Genomic DNA, 17730 nt, shown 5'->3' on the forward strand with positions numbered 1-17730 from the left:
CCCGGAATAAAATACAATTTTTCAAGTATTTTTTTAAGCAGTTTGTCATTTCTTTTTCCTTATTTTGACAGGTAATGAACTTTTGACTTGCTTTAGACTGGAATTTTTCTTTCAATTATTTTTACCATACCAAAGAATTTTAATTTCCTTGAAAAATTAAGTTTATTGCCTAAACCAATCAAGATTTTCCTTCATTTGAAAGGCAATACCGGTTTAATAATCCCGATTTTATATTGAAAATTTTCCCTTCGAGATCTCATTTTACATGATAAGATCCGTCCTCGTTGATCACCTGATCAACGTTGTCCATTTCATTTGTCTGTACGCAGACCTAGTATCTACGCTAATCTCAAAATTCATTGCCGTAGAGGAGTCTGTTGTCATTGTCTTTTCTCATTTGAGATTTTTCAAACCGACTGCTGCGATGAAGTGTTGGTGAGAGAGGGTAGACGATGAGAGAAGTTTTGCTATTTATAAATCATACTTCTTCTATCATATTCATAGGTCTCCGTATGGGAATTTTTTATGAGTGTACTACGAAGCGATAAACGTGAGATACACTCTGGTACAGAGTATCGGAACTCCATAGCTCTTTAGTTTACTTGTAACGTCTTGTAAGCTTCACCACTTCCTGAATTAATGCGTCCTATTGCTAAGATCACGTGATCATTGGTAGAGATTAAGGAAGATTAGAAAGTATTGAAACAAAATATTGACAATTGTAATAAATAAGTCAATGTTTTAAAGGTTAAAGCTTTATTTTCATTCATCATAATAGTATATTTTTTGCCATCTATATGCTATATGTCTTTCTTACTCCGTACGTTCGTTGAATTCTATTACGTCATTAGAGTCTGTAATGATGTCACCTCAAACCTCACCCCAAACTTCACGCTTTTTTTATAAGAATGTTGTACTTTAGATGAGGGTCAAGTATTCTTAAGAAATTGCCAAAAATAAGGATGAAATATTCTTAACGTATTCTTACATTTTTAGACTTTACTTTTTAACAAACATGAGAAATGATCAATTTGAGAGTTTCGGACTTTTGAATGAACATTTGAAGCTAAAATTACATTTCTGCCTCAAAGTTTAAATTCAAGCAGTTTTTTTCTGTTAACCAAATACAAAATGACTGTATTCTTATCAAATTCTGTTAAACTCACCCTAGAGGGCATTCTTAGGGTATTCTTACGATTTGGCCAATTTTCACCCTGATATTCTTATAGAAGATATTCTTCTAAAAAAAGCGTGTATTTACACTTATTTTTTATAAGAGCAATTTTATGGCAACAACAAGGGTCAAAAATGCTATAAAATAAAAATAATGCTGAGTCTAGAATTGGCTGAATTTTAAATAAGTAGTAAGTAAGTCTGCGACCGCAGTCGGAGGCAACCCGGAGGCTCCTCTTTCGATAGCTATCTACCCGAAGGTAGGGGAGGGTGCCACTCTTTCTCCCTGGATTTCTTCACTTACCCTTGATTCTTCTTTTAATTGCTGAACATCAAGCAGAGCAGCATCGAGTACCATTTTAGAAATCTTTGTTATGACCCGATTGGGAGTTGAACCCTTAACCTTGCGCACCGTAACCGGATGCTCTACCACTGCACTACGGTTGCTTGATTTCGTAATCGAATTTTAAGTAAATAAAAGTAGGGTATTAAACCTAAGATACTGCAGTTTTGCGCAAGAAATAGGAACATGATAAGAACAATAGGTTCAAAGTGCCAAAAGATTATCAGCCACACCAGCAATGCATGGGTTCTTATAAAAAAGAGTGTATACGATCCTCTCAGGTTGCCCATCATATATTTAGGTCTGCAAATCATCGAACCATAATATTAGGGCCTGGGTGAAGTTTTATTACATTATCAGCTAAGTTAAATTTAGGTATTCTAAAGCCTTTCTGTGTATGTACACGTGTTTTTTTATAAGAACATTCAACATTTTTGAAGCCTTCGGGTGTTCTTAACTTTTTGGGTTTTAAGCCTAAAAGTTTTCTTAAATGTTCTGATTTTCTCCATTTTGTGACCATTTTTTTACCCATTTTCCTAAAAAATCGGGTGTTTTCGAGTCCGCAAAATATTCTTAACTTGTTCTTAGCATTTCGGCCATTGAAGCCTTATGTTCTTATATAGTTTGTTCTTATAAAAAACGTGTATTTTACCATACAATCTTCCAGAAAGAGCACGATACACTCAATAAATATTTTCCCTTAAGAGCCAGGGAATTGAATATCGAAAACAAACTTCTCTAGACAGACATATTGGTTCATAGTCCGTGTTTGTCCTGGAAACTTTCCTCTAAATCAATATTTTTCACTCAATACAAAAAGAACTTAAACTGCAAACAAAAATTTGCAAAACAAGGGGGTGGCTACAACATAAAACTTTAATATTTGCCTTGTTCCAATCGGTTGAGGATTTCGTTTAAAAAAACACAATTTTAGAATGAGGTGCGAAAAGGGGAACAAATGTTAGCAGAGAAATTGTTTGTTCGGGTTTATATTGTAACAGGGGGATCCGGAAGAAAAACATGGGGTGTTAAGAGCATGTTTTCCTGACCCATTCACTCGTATGTTTATTTTGTCAAAACAATGGAAACCGTTTTCAAAACAAATCTCATTGAAACAAATGTCATGAACAGGTGTTTTTGTGATTGTGTTTCTTTCTCGCTCCTTTGTGATGAATGAGAATTTTGTTTGTTTGAACTTGCGTCAAATCATGGTTCGAGCCCCATAAATGACGGTTGGATTATCGAAGGGAGATCTCTCTGTTCGGTTGAAGTATTATGGACGCGTGTTGGCTTTGAAAAGGTCATTTTTAAATTCTTTTCTTGGATAAAGGTTAGACTAGGTAGAGTATACTACTTTTTGAAATTTTCTTTCTGATAATTTTGATGGCCCTTGAGTCAAGTGAAGTAGGCTTGCACACTAGCTTCTGATAGGCTGGCAGGGATCAATATTTTTTGAGTAATTTTGTCCATTTTCCTAAGAAATTAGGTAGATTTAGAGTCTGCGAAGCCTTAAAATGTTTTGCTTAAAATATTTTCTTACCCGGTTCAAACATTTCTCTGAAGGGAAAAAACGAAGAATGTTCACTGGTGCAAATATTAGGAATCAACAAGGTTCAAGGTTTCAGAAAAAAGGTCATGAGAAATCTTTTTTATTTATTTCTACTTCAATTTCACCTTCATTTTCACATATCATTTAGAATATTATTTAAGACTTTTTTAAGACATACAATCATACATTGATGTCTTTCCGACGTCTTTTTCTGGCCGTTTTCTTGCTACAATGACGACCTCTGAAAGTTTCCGCATTGTTTTGATGAGCAGTTGAATCAGTGAATTGACCCATCAGTTCGAAACAAGTTGTGTTGGAAATTTTTGTCGGTTGATGAGGAAGTGAATATGTTTTTGTTGTGATTTTCATTATTTATTAAGATAAAAATATTTTTTCTAACGTTTTGACTTCAAATGTTTTGGTACCGCCGAAATTAGACAGCCTCGCTCAAAGTACTTATATAGTAAAGTAGATGATTTATTTTTCGATTTTTCCAAAAATATGGTTTGTCTTGGATTTGATTTGTCAGTTGAATTTGATGGATGATAAATAAAAATGTTTTTACGAAGAAATTCTGCAAATTCTGTTCTCCCCCTCTTTAATAACATGTCCACCAATGAAAGAAAGACCCGATGTGGTCGACCTATCTGACCCAGAAGTGGTCGAATTATCTGACCCAGAGGTTCGTCAAAATCTATATAGCAATGGTTACGATCTGGGACTTCCAATTTTTTTTGACACTGACCCTGAGGATTTTTTTTTACATCGTAGCCACGCACAAAATAGCCCAGATTCACGCATTCGCGCATTTTTTTTTTTTTTTTTAACTTTTACGCATTCACGCAACCGAAAATGCCCATTCACGCAAACCGCTGGGGGGGGGGGCTTTGACGGCCGACGGGGACGTTCCGCTGGATTTTGAAAAGTGGACTATGTCAAATATGAATGTTTTGTAAATTTAAGATGCTTTCGGAACGAAAAAAACGAAAAGAAATTCCCATTTTTAATTTAAAATTAGCGAAAAGGATGAAATGTAGACAAAAGATTGAAAACATTTCCAATTTCAACCCGGAATTTGTCCAAAATAACCAAAAGTCGACCCTGTCCGATGCAAATCTTGAAAAGAAGTCAATTTTGGACCCTGTCAGATATCTTCAGTTGGGGAAACCACCCAGGATCCTACCATTCTATCAGCCAGCAAAAACTAAATGATACTGGTAAAAGCAAGTTTTTTACCATTTTCCATCGGAAACAACCAAAAACATTCCTACTTCCCAAAGCTGGAGACCAAAACAAATTATCTTGCAAAATGAGGGCGCTCTTTCGGATCTATTGTTAAGGCCATCTAAAATGGCCGAAAAAAGACAGAGGCGCCCGCTGCTTTGAGGGTGGTAACGCGAAAACGCCCAAAATGATCTTCCAACAGAAAGGGAGTTAGTTGCCGCGCGAGTTACGATATGCACTCCATCGCGGCGTGAAACGAACGGTGTTTCAGTGAATATCAATAATTATAAGAATATCTTACGTGGTTAACTTCAGTAGACTTTGAGTGCTTCATTGAAGATGAAGAAGGAGAAAGATAAAAAATGCACTGGTTAATTTTGATAAACAGGTTCGTTCTTTCATTGTTAAAAGTTTGAGAAAATTCTACCGATGCAGAAATCTTTACAGCCAATTAAAGGCACAGTTTGCTTATACTTACTATGTTTGCTATATCTTCTTAGGAAAAAACGTTAAAAAAAAAGACAAAAGTAATTTTTGATGAGTGTTGTTATGATTATTTTTGATATTGTGGCCGCGTACAGGAACTCGCCAAATGTTCGATTAGCGATTAGCGATTAGCGATTGAGTCTCTAAGGGTCTCAATATTACGAAATATCAAAAATCGACTACTTCAAAAGGTCATAAATTCTGGTAATTTCGAGCTAAAAGCTGGAAAAAAAGTATCTCAAAGGGTCACATAAACGTCGAAATTCAGTCTCTCAAAGGGTCGATGTTCGAACTTTGGCTCGGACGCACCCGTCATCTCGCAAACCTAGTACCCCCGGAGTTCGTTTTTGTATTTTAAGTCTTAATAAGGGTTTTTGTTCAAAGTAGCAGAATTTAAGCATTGCAGTCTCTAAAGTCTCTAAAGTCAATGTATCACCCTTTTATTTGCTTTCACTTTTACTCCACATATCTCATCTCTCCCTCTCATACCAGTGCTCCGTACGCTTGTCAACAATTCTAAGATATTTATTCAACTCAATGGGCCATCCATTGCAACATTGCTCTCAGATGATTCTCAAACACTGAAACAAGTAGTGTCTCCCTTTGTATTTTGTGAGATTGTGTTCGTCTGTCATTTGGAAACCCGCATCCTTCCCCTGTTCCTGAAAATACTCACTTTATCAAAGCGTAGCGTAGGGTATTTTGCCACATTGGTAACCATTTTTTAATTATAGCAGGCTCCCAGAATAGATTATTTCCTGAAGGTTTCGATTTCTGAGCTCTGAGGTACATTTTTAAAAACTTTTAATTTTAAGGGAAATTGAGCGGAAAGTTCCCTGTGAAAATTAGATCAAAACATCTAACGTATTGACAAGCCAGTGACCCTTCCCTTGATAATCGGGTTCTTCTTTCGTAATTGTCTTGTATAAGTTACCTCCTTAAAATATCCATTACATAAAGATTAAAAATAAAAATTGACCTCGTGTCATTTCGATGGGTTTGGTGTCACTTTACAATGATTCATTCAATGATTCGAAAAAATACTCCACTCACAGAAAACCTCAATGACGGAGCGCTCTCCATTTGGCTTAATTTGGTATTAATTCCTCTCCTCCCCATTTGTCCCCTACTTAGAAGGCTTAGAATAACGCTTCTTTCGGTTAGTCTTCTTAAATATGATGCTAATGTTTTTAAGCTGCAACAGTAATCAACACAAGACCCCATTTACACGGTCAATACCGATTACATGATTCTCGAGCTTTCCCGAACTGTCACCCTTATTCTTACCTTTTTTGTAAATCCACCGAAAAGCTTCTACCTACTGAAAAACTTTCCACCCTGATTTATTAAGATTTCAGTTGAACTGTAAATTACCCGAAGAAGTTTTATTTGCCTTTGTGGTGCTCATGCAATCTTCGTACCCAGAGCCATTTGCACCACTTTTTGATTTTAATGATGGATGTGGTTCAATCGTGAGCGTTATCAGAATCATAAAAAACGAACTAAGGGACTGGGGTCGAGTTTGTGTTTTTGGATGTTCGTATTTCTTTTCTTTGCCAAATTGTTGATCTTGCGTGTACTTAGACATGCGTGCCACAGCTACTACAGTCTAAACCAGGCCTTAATTCTGCTTCTATAAAACCTATGACTAATTCAAGTAATACCTCTCTGAATCACAATTTCATGTTTTGTTTATTCCAAAAAAACGTGTTTTTAAAGTAAGAAAGAAAGTTCAGTAGTGATGACATCATGGAACAAGTCATCAAGCTTAAGTTTTGCGGTTGACAGTCGAGGTTCAATGAATGTTTTCTGTCTTAATGTTGTTCTGTATCTCCCCCGTAGAAGTTTCTCAATAAAAAACAACAAGACTCCTGCAGTGGACACACAGTGAAGAAGATTCGATTTTGAAGCCAAAATATTGTGTATAAATACAAGGGGAAGTGAAGTTGGAAATCATTATTTTGACACGAGCGTGGAAAAGAACCGTTATCTGAAGCTTACAACTTATTCAAAAATAATGATGGAAATTCTCACAAGATTTATCTGTCTACTGCTATTCAGTGTGTACGTGGTTCTCGGTGATCCGTCGTGTGACGGACGTAGTTGCACTGTCAGAGAATTGGAATTGGAATTGAACGAAAGACGAGAGGAGGAGAATTTATTTCAAGTGATGACCTGGGATGTGCGGAATGAAGAAACAAAGAAGATATGTGACGTCATTGACCAGTTGAGAGACATCATGGTAAGAAAGTTGTCTTTTCGTTCAAATTAACTTGTCTTTTGTCGGCTAATGCTTCGAATGCTTTGTAACAACAATCCTTCGCGAACTTCGAAAATTTGACTCATTTGACTACTGTCAACTCTTTCTGATCTTGCAATTCGAATCTTTCTGTATAATTCGAACTAAAGTGTTCATTCCTTCAGTTGGAAGCCCGGTGGGGGGCACTCGATTTTGAAAACGACCGTACGTTCGGCCAAAAATAAGGTCTCTAAAATCGGACCCTTACAGTGCAGGAAAAATTTGGCTGAAAATCGACCCGGTAGGACACTTACCTGGAGTGCCCCCCCCCCCCGGGGTTTGAAGTTACTCCCTGTAATTCGAATCTTTCTCCAATTCTCAATTCGAAAGAACATTTTTTGTCCCTTGCCACCAATTGACAAAATTAAGCGTGTAGCGACTTATGAGCCAAAACAGTGTATTTATCATGGATATAGTTTTGATGGTGTCCGGTGAATTGTGAATTAAATATTAAACCAGGAAATTGTATATTTCTCGCCTGGCTAAGACAAGAACTTCCTAAATCTGTGTGTGATTTTTCCCATCTTGATCCGTTTTGTTGAAATTTCAACCTCAAAGATTTGCGAGTAATCTGCGGTAGATTAAGAGAAAAACGCGTGGGAACTTCATGTTTAGTGACATTTCCGTCTTACGAATGCCGGAAGCTTTTCATCAAATTCTCCTTTATCTTGGTGAAGAGATGTCTCTTATCAGACACCACGTGTCTATGAACTATCTCTTATCAGGCACCACGTGTCTATGAACTATCTCTTATCAGGCACCACGTGTCTATGGAAGATCTGACTTTAGGCGTACAGCAGAAACTTTCGCGATCATAAGTTTCAAAAACAAAAGAGAGTTTAAGACAAAAGTTTCAACAATTCAATTTGAGAGTTATTTGTCCCTGTAAACTGTTTTTCGTGTGAAATTTCTCATTTTAAAGTCTTGATTCGCGAAAGTTTTATGCTCACGAAAAATATTTTTTCGTCAAATTCGTGTCGTACGCGTACGTAAACTTCGCGATTTCTCGACCTAACGAAAGCTTTTGCTTGCTTTAACTTTGGCCTATCTGCCCAACTTGCACACAACATTGTTTCAAAGTTTATCTAATTCTCATAAAACCCATATAACTTCAAATTAACGTTATCTGGGTTTCAAGCGTTAGCGTAAATGGAAAATACACTTTTCTCAAAATCTTTTATTCTTCATGACAATTGTGCATCACTTGTGAAAACGTGTAGAGATTCAATTCACAGTTCGAAGTCTCATAAATTCTTAAAATAGGCCTTAACTGAACAGCTATTTATGGTAAATTCCACAACATTTTTATCGTGTCCACAGAAAAGCTCTTTGACTTAACCCGTGTTTAAATCAAAAACATACCTAACCTACCTATCTAAATTTAGAAAGTGTATTTGAACTTTAAAGTGTTATCGCGAGTCTAAAGCCGTTTTTGACATAGAAGGGATTGAATGAAGTACACCCTAATCCTGTTTGCGTCGAAACCACAGATATCTTATGTATAAAGCACGAGATTACTCTCAAAAAAATAAGATTAGAGAGATATTGCAAGTATAGGTGATTTCTGTACCTAACTCGAGATATTAACCCTTGAAAACCGTGTTTTTCAGCCAGAAACAGCTATTTTGTCCAGTTTTTGCTGGATATCTCGAGTTAGTTACTGAAATCACCTATACTTGCAATATATCTCTAATCCCAATTTTTTGAGAGCTTTCCAAAAATATACAACAGGTCTCCGTTTTCTCGAGCTAAAATTTTCATTAATTTTTAACCCTATGATTTTTGCCTGAGACCGTCATATTTGTCCGAAAATCACACCAAAGTGTCCGAAAAAAAATTGGAAAGATAGTAATTTCGATTCCCCTACCCCTTAGCTTTCCAAAAATGTATAACAAGTGCTTCTAACAAAACAGTCGAGCGATTTTACAAAATGCCCTCTACTATTAGCAACACACGCTCTATCTAAAAGAGTGTGCTCAAAATATGAATTTAGAAATATAATCTTTGCGGTTTTGCCCCGTGTATTCACAGTCGCTTCATTGTGGTTGCTTCACGATGACATTTTATGGTGCCATAAGCTTTTTAAACAAAATAACATCTTTATATAGACTATTGGCTCATGGATATTTCATAAATATTAATCTGTGGTCTTAGAAAAATGAAACCAAAATCATTTTTCTCTCTCTGCCAAATTTTAAGATACAGTTTACCATTCTTCGTTTCTATCGCATATCGTTTTTTAAGGGTCTACGTATGAAGAAAACTCTTTCACGCACTGAAAAATAATTCATTAAATTTTTCACCCTTTTCTTTTTTCCAGGTTGTCAATTTACAGCACGTGACCAAAGGGAAATGGGGCGAGTTAAAGAAAACCTGTCTGCGTCTTTTCAATTCATCAAGTCTTCCAAGTGATTCAAAAACTTTCAATCCCATCTTCTACCGGAATGACAACACTATCTTGAAAGGACTCATTACTGGTGCAACTCCTCCCGATGATGGTAAATGTCAATCCCTTTCCTGGGTGCAACTCTCACTCCATGTCACTCAGCCCTCAAACGGTCGCCGCCCACGCCTCATAAAGAGAAGCTTAGCGCATAACCTATTTGCTATCCTCACCGGAAAGAAAACCTATCGAAAAATCAGTAACAGAGGACGACCAAAGAAGTTCTACCTCAAGAAAGTCTTGTTTCTGAACTCCGATATTGCACAAAGCGCTGACGTCCAAAGTAAAACCTATTATTGTCTTCGTTATGTTTATTTCAAAGTGATGGAGAGGAGACGAACGCGCGCTATCTTATCAGGTAATATCGGTTCATTTGAGACTGTTCTCAATTACCCAAGGAGAAGAAGTCTCTTCAAGCAATGTGAGCCTGGGAAATTGAGCCCCAATCAAATCTGCATCAGTAATCGAGGCATGAGAGACACTTTCCAATACAGACTTTCGACCAGAATTCAAGCAGGAACAAATAAAGCTCCCTATTTTGTCGCTTTCACTATTTGAATTTAGAAATATATATTAGATTAGAAGATGTAAAAATGAAATTAACCTTAAAATTTTAATTAACATTATTGCAAAAAAATACATATAAACCCTATTTAAATATTTATTTAATTAGAAATTATTGTTCGTCCAATATATTTTACATTATATGAGTCGCAAAGGGGTAAATTTTTCAATACGTCCTGCAATTAACAACCAACTGTGTCCTGTGACGTTAGGATATTCTATTCCAGTTTTGATTTTGAGCGTTTATTTTACAACCAATTAAACTTTCCAATCCATACCTCCACGGTAATATGACTGTTCAGAGTTTTTAAGTTGAATTATTTTCGCGATATCTCAGCATAGCCGCAAACACGGGCCTTGTGTTCGAAATCCCCTTAATGACGTCATCAGTGAGAACAGCTGAAACCAATCCATGAAATCGATTTTTCATGACGTAATCACTCATCGTTTCACTGGATCTGTCTTCTTTGTTTGTTTTTGTCATGGCGGGAAAAGTGAGGATGGAGTGGGCCATTGTATTTTTAATCCAATAAAATTGCTCATTGATCAATTGATAAGCCAATGAGTTGTCTTCTTTTCCTAAATCGACCAATAAGATTAAAGGAAATCTGCGTCTTTTCATTACTTTGTTTCTTAGATTTGAAAGGAGCGATCTGAATTTCTCTCTCAATACTCCTTCGTCATCGTCAGTATGTATTTTCATAACCGCTACATAAAATGTGGACCAACGGTACGGCGATTTGACGTCACGTCGGCTACGTCGTCGGTTTTGCGGAAGAAGTAAGGAGAGGATACCGAATAATTTTTCGACGTCGTTTTCTTTTGGTTTATCTGCTCCTGAGAATCTCAGCATTGGAAATCCTCGTACTCGGTGAGCGAACTGCACTCTAGCCCACGTGCATGTACTAGACTGCTTAAGCGCAACATCGTTATTACTAGCCTTGAAGCTCCCATGATCTTTGATGAGAATTCTTCGACTATGTTTGAAGAGGATGACATTTTGGAGATTGTTATCTGAATCCTCGCCGATGATAGAGTGCTGGTGTAAACACACCTTTAGATATCTCCGTTGTTCTTCGCTCGTGCTTTGTAGACCAGCAAACTACGTTAAAATTAGAAAAAATATATCTATTTAGAGTGAGACATCCTCCCTTTCTTTTGCTTCTTTATTATGGTATTTGCGCTAAAAAAGTCAAATCACGCAGAAACCATGGGAGCCACATTTGTCTCAGTGAAATCTGGTATGAGAAATTTTCAACACTTTAATGACCCTCGCTCTTTCAAATTTACTTGGTGCGACTTTAAAGTCAAGCGAAAAAATTTTCTTAACTTTTCATCAGCCTTATTTACAGGCTGATGAAAGGAGACTGTTTCTTAACTTTCTACGTAATATGATTAGATGAGTGTAGTTATTAGCGAGGTTAAGCACGGGTTTATTTTGACGTGAAGTGCGATACCGTAGGCCTGTACATAGCTTGCCAAAGCAAACCATACAAGTGAAATCTTATGTACAGGCCTACGATATCTCATTGAACGGTCTAAATAAACACTTGCTTAACCTCGCTATTAAGTAAGAAAGACTGTACAAAATCTTTACTTACCATTGGTGCAATCTTATTGATCACGTGACAAATATCCGCCATATTTTGTCTAGAAAATGACGTTGTCGGTTGTTCGATATTCCAGCTGAGAGTTGACAAGACGTTATCTTTAAAGTTCCTGTCACCCAACGTTTTTTCGATTGTGGAGTTTATGTCCGCCATCTTTAACCCACCGGACATTTCGCATCCATTGTGTAAACAATTTCGCTGACAATGCATGATCGTCAGCATATTTATGATCAGGACAAGATGTAACATTTTCATTCCTCACGATCTTGATGAAACTAAAAATTATGTATGGGTACTTTTTATACGAGAGTAATCATTTCTTAGCCAAAATAATCGTTTTGATAAGAACAAACTGTATTATGAACAATTCAAAATATTAGGAACAAGTTAAGAACATTTTAAACCTTTATGACTCTATTAAAAAACACATTTCTTAGTAAATCACTCACAGAAGGGTGAATTTAAGAACATTTAAAGACTTAAAACTCAAAAATGTTGAGAACATCCAAAAGGCTTCTCATCAAATAATTTGGACGTTCCTGACGTTCTTATATGAAAACACGTGTGTGGATAAATTTTATACGAGTACGATCATTCCCCAGTCAAACCATACGTTCATTTAACTCATACATAGCAAAGTGTACACACTTTTTTATAAAAACGTCCAAGGATTGCGAAGACTTTAAGAACTTTAGATGTTGCTACTTTTCTGAGTTGTAAGCCTAAAAATGTTCTTAAACTGCAGTGCCGTAGCAACTGGGGGGGCAATGGGGGGGGGCTATGCCTATGCAAAACGCAAAGTTTTTCTTTATTAATTTGTCATAATTGTCACAATTGGGTGCATTTTCAAACAATCTAGAGCTCAAATTTTCAAAATTTCCCCCCTCCGGCCAAACCATGGTTGGCCCTCAAGGTGTGACTAAACTTCAGCCCCCCCCCAATATGGAAATGCTTCCTACGGCACTGAACTGTTCTACCTCCTAAATATTTCGCCGCTTTAGAGCACACAAAGCAATGTGAATAGAATCACTTACTTCTTCACCTCGAACCAACTGGATTACTGTCTCATTCACCTGTTACACAAATGTAAATGTAAATGTTCGTTCATAACAAGGTTAAATATACCACCTCCTCCTTCAACCTTCATCATATCTTGACTTAAACCAAACATGTTAAAATATCAGGTTGTTTTGAGAAAATAAAAGCATCAAAAACACCGACCCCATCCCTGTTAATCTTTCCTCAAATAACCCTCTAAATAGTAATCAATGCTTGGTCAATTCGATTACTCAAATATAAACTGTGTTAAATTTCACACTGTTGACTTCATTCATTAGCTTCATAAACGCCTTATTGTCTTTGAACATTGAGTTTGAGTTTAATTTCGCTAACAAATTTATCAAAATTCACATTATAAAGTCATCAAAGGGGCATCAAATTTTCCAAAAGTTTAAAGAAAGATAAAATTTATGTTTCGAAACATTTTAGACAAATACTCCAACCCCCCCTTCTCGCAGACCCGGTAGGATTTTTCAGGCAGTGGGGATAAAAAAAATGAACTGAAACTCGATGGGGATTGATATTTCCATATTTTTTATGGCCGGGGAAGTTCTTTCGTTTTCAAGTCAGAAAATTCAGTTGGAATGGGAAAAATAGCATAATATGTTGCAGTGAGGATTGTTTTATTTGATTATTTTCAGCGGGGACAAAAATTGGAGGATAATTTTTAATTGAGGGCGACATTTTGGCCAATTTTCCCAGTGGGAAGGGTTCCCAAGACCCACTCTTTGAGACGGGGGGTGTCTCCAAGGTCCCAAATTAATTAGTCCTAAGCAAGAAAGGTGGACTGAAAATATATGGGTGGCATCTACGCGGCTCTATTAAATAACGAAGTAAAGTTTTTTAAATCCGAAACATTTTTAGTTCCGAAGACATAGAAATCAAAACATTAGCTAGTTTATTTTTCAAACTAAAGGTCCGGCATTTTAATTTCAATTTTTTAATTCTTTCAGTTTTACGATGGTCGTCATGGTTACTTTTCTCTGCGTTGATTGCGCTGAATAGAATCTCGATTGGTCGGCACAGGTCGATCTATGAATCGGCCTGTGCTTTTCACGGTAGGGATTGGCCCTTTTTAACACGGTATTACATGTTACATTTTATGTTATCTCTGTGTTTTCTTTTGGCGATCATGGAGCTTTTATCATTGATAGTTTTTTTGGGATTGTCTGTTTCAATAAAAAGGAAGGCTTTTGAAATTTTCTCTAGCCTTATGATATTCTTATATACCATGATGAAACTATTGCATTTAAATTTTAATTTTTTCTGGTTGATCCAGAGGAATGTAAAGAGATGGAAAAACAGCTTCTTGAAAACAATGGAAAAACGGCTCGTCATATACCAGGTCTCTTGCCCTTAAGGGAGTTTATGTCGAGTAGATAGGTTTCTTTTGTTGTCGCTATAAAAAATCTGCATAATTAGTGTGTTGTGACAAAATTCTTTTGTTTTAAGCCTGATTATGCGCAAACTTTTAGGGCTTATATTTTGGGTACACCTCTTCTATACGAAAAGGTACCTATATCTTCTTGCTCAGAATTTCCTAGCGATTCTACTGATATAACCGCATCATGACCGCACCATAATATGGAAAGCTAGAGCTCGATAAAACTAAAACTTCATCTTGATTTTACTCGACTTCTGACAGTTTTACAAGAACCAATTTAATATCATTGCGTTAAGAATTTCTTTTGCTATACATTGGTAAAAATATTGCTCCTTATTCTTAAAAATTGAACTAGTAATCGGCAAAAAAGGAAAAACAAATTTTCATTTTTATCGTCAAATCATGTAGAAATCGTCCGATTTGTATGGCGAGCCGTCTTTTCTGGACTTTCATTTAATGACCTAATCAACGTTTATACAATAGAATTTTCAATAGAAGTGATCGTTGAACTTTGAGTAATCAGAAAAGCTGTTTTTCTATCTCTTTACATTCCTCTGGCCCACCATCAAGCATGTTTCAATTTTCAATAAAATTGATTTTTGAAGCCGGAGCTATTTAAAAATCGCTGGAACAACCAATTTTCGCCGGAAAGACAGTATTTCTTGAATTTCTCGAGCTGTACTTTATATTTTTTTATGAAATTTTGCACACTGGTGCAAAATGACAATACCTAAAATGTAACGGAGCCCGATTTTCGAAAAACATTTTTTTCCGGCCGAAAATGAACATGGTCAAAAATACCTCCTGTTTTTGTGACATTTTGTATATGATATCTTTAACCAAAGGTTTTTAGGTGATATAATGTGGCTGACACTAAGTTTATATATTCCTCAAAAGGGGAAAAGATCGAATTTCAAAGTGCAGAAAAAACGGTTACAATATCTCTTCTAGATATCCCTAAATTTCACTCTAAATCAGGTGATTTTTTGTGGCCTACATTGTCATGTGGCTTACGTCAGTCACAATTTTTAGAGAACAATTGTGGCTTACCAGGTATGTGTAAAAAAACAGCGAAAATTTCAATAAAAACGATAGAGAATTAAATTTTTTATTAATGGGTGATGGATCGTGGTTAAAATTCGACGTGAAAACACGTGGTTGACATTTCCAAGTAGTCAACTGTAAATGGTTGTAAGCCACAAACCATCACCTAACAGAACTTTTCAAACTACTACAAGCCTAGGTTAAGCTTTGAACTTGAAGTGTGTAAATTTTCAGCTGTCAAAACAAATGTCAGCCACATTTATCACCTAAAGTGTAAAAAAATTGAAAAATTGTCAATTTTCAAATGTCACACTATTTTTGACCATGATCAAATGCCGGAAATATGCCGGAAAACCCAGTTTTTTGACATTTTCTCGAATTTTCATCCTTACAAATACAATCATGGGCAACATTTGATACAAAAGGGAGTTCCTGGCGAAATTTTAAACACCACAAATGATTTTTAAGCGCCTTAAGACTTAGGACCTTAGGATCTCAGGATTTAAAAGCTCAAATTTGCTCGAATAAGGCTTGGAATATAGCCTAGAAGCTACCAAACCCCTCTAAAATCGAAATATTCAATGAGAGAAAGTGGAAGTGCTAAAATAGCAATTATCGCCCAAACTTTAAAATCTGAAAAACGTTAAAATACACCAAAATCTCATATATTTCGACCATGATTGTAGCTTTTTCTGATTTTTTGCAGAAAGATGCGTATTAGCAATGCTCAATATGGCCAAGTTCGATTTTCGAGAAAAATTATTTTCTAGTCTGAAATGCCGGAAATATGCCTTTTTTGCTGATTTTCATTGGACTTTTTCCTGATATTTCATTGTTTTTTTCACGCAAAAACAGTATTCATAACAATGCCACCATCAAGCATGACTCATATGTTAATAAAACTGATTTTTATGGCTGGGACTTTCTAAAAATTACTGGAACAGCCGAGAATCGCCAGAAAAACAGTTTTTCGTAAACTGGGCCTTCTCAAAAAGTGAAATATTTCACCAAAACTTATTTTGACCGTATGAAAATGCCTCAAAAGGGTTATTTTTCAAATCTTTGGGGTTCTCTCCTAATTTTAGACCCCCCGCAGAGCAGAAATCCGCATTTTTAATTTTCAAAGACAATCAAGGTCATAATACTTGAGAAAAAAGGAAAATCCACCGGGAAGTTTTATCGAGAATATCGACTTGGAAGTGCTCTAAAGTAGGTTCGAAGGCTAGAGTTTTAACTCTGAGTATTAACGCTAGACTTAAGACATATTAGGATCTGAAGATCCAAAAGTTCAAAAATAGTTCAGTAAGGCTCAGAATATAGCCTGTTATTCTTACCATATTCTTAATTTTTTGGCCAATTTCATCATAAATATTCTTATGAAGTATATTCTTACAAAAGATATGCTTGCATTATGCACCGTCCCTTGTTTACTTTGTAAAAACTAATTACCGAAAGGTATATGGCCCTCAATCAAGAGTGGGAGGGAGGGAGGGACTATATTTTATGTTAAGTAATGTTTTGTAATATATGTTCGTAGTGTACACGTGTTTTTGTTTCAATAAAGAAAAAAAAAAAAAAAAAAATCAAGAGTTATTGAATTGATTCTTATAAAAGTATTTAAGAAAAATAAATATTGGAGCTAACTTGTTTAGCTCAGGTTAGTTTTAAGGAAGACAAAATAACACCTGCAATAATACACCCTTCCGCCCTGATGTTATGCACTCTAGAAGTCATTGCTCAAATTCCAGTAGCAATATCACTATTTATACGGGACCAAAACCACATTTGGCCTTTTTAGTTATTATGTTTCTCAATTTCCCACCCTCCCTTCCCTTCCACAAATGGAGTTAGGGAGGGACATGGTACTTAGTACCAGCCTTAGTACCAGCCTTTTTTCTCTCACGTTCACGTCCAATGATGTCGGGGACGCACAAGCAGCCACAGCGCAGCTAGTCCCAGCCAGTTTTTTCCCCAAAAGATGTTTTTTAGTCCAGGGACTAGTTTGATTTTTTTCTGGGATGTAACACGTAATACACTTCAATTGGTGTGGCTACCGTCCCTGGCGGTATAAGGTTAGGAGTAGAGGTTGTCCTCCTGACAGTCCAGGCTCATATGACAGTCCTTCGACAGGCCGTCATCCTCACAGTCTTTCGCGCTTAAGTTAGACCTTATATTGCATGGTACATCCTCAACATCGCAGCCAAAAGCAAACAATATTTCACGTTTACTTCATTTCACAGATTTCGGCAAATTTCATAACATTTCAACTTTACTATATTTTACTCATTTCGATAAATACACATTTCGGAACCTTATACCTTATATACCTTATGTACCTTCCGTACATTATGTCATTTATTTGCCGAGTTTTTCGCCAAAACGAGGCTAAAACTTTGGGGCAGCCTGGAGCCTTCAAAAATTGTTCGATTTGGCTGAAATTTTGCACACTTGTTCCTTGGGTAAATATCTGGGGGTGCTTTTTGCATTTTTCAAAAATTTTGATTTTTGGGGACAGGGAACGAGTTTTTTGCCAAAACGAGGCTAAAGCTTTG

General features: G+C 36.2%; 2 protein-coding genes across 2 annotated transcripts; one reads left to right on the top strand and one right to left on the bottom strand.

Moving 5' to 3' along the window:
• The first annotated feature begins 6596 nt into the window (after positions 1–6596).
• On the top strand, positions 6597–10177 carry LOC136808429 (uncharacterized). Its single transcript, XM_067064965.1, has 2 exons — positions 6597–7017; positions 9395–10177. Exons 1-2 carry the CDS (start codon positions 6793–6795, stop codon positions 10073–10075), a joined length of 906 nt encoding a protein of 301 aa, XP_066921066.1. The 5' UTR covers positions 6597–6792; the 3' UTR covers positions 10076–10177.
• Positions 10117–12765, bottom strand: LOC136808428 (uncharacterized). The gene is made up of 3 exons (XM_067064964.1): positions 12726–12765; positions 11683–11966; positions 10117–11183 (listed from the first exon to the last, which is right to left on the bottom strand). Exons 2-3 carry the CDS (start codon positions 11944–11946, stop codon positions 10389–10391), a joined length of 1059 nt encoding a protein of 352 aa, XP_066921065.1. The 5' UTR covers positions 11947–11966; positions 12726–12765; the 3' UTR covers positions 10117–10388.
• Positions 12766–17730: the final 4965 nt, after the last annotated feature.

The sequence above is a fragment of the Clytia hemisphaerica genome, unplaced genomic scaffold (genome assembly GCF_902728285.1).
Source record: "Clytia hemisphaerica strain Z4C2 unplaced genomic scaffold, Clytia hemisphaerica genome assembly, whole genome shotgun sequence".
NCBI lineage: Eukaryota > Metazoa > Cnidaria > Hydrozoa > Leptothecata > Clytiidae > Clytia > Clytia hemisphaerica.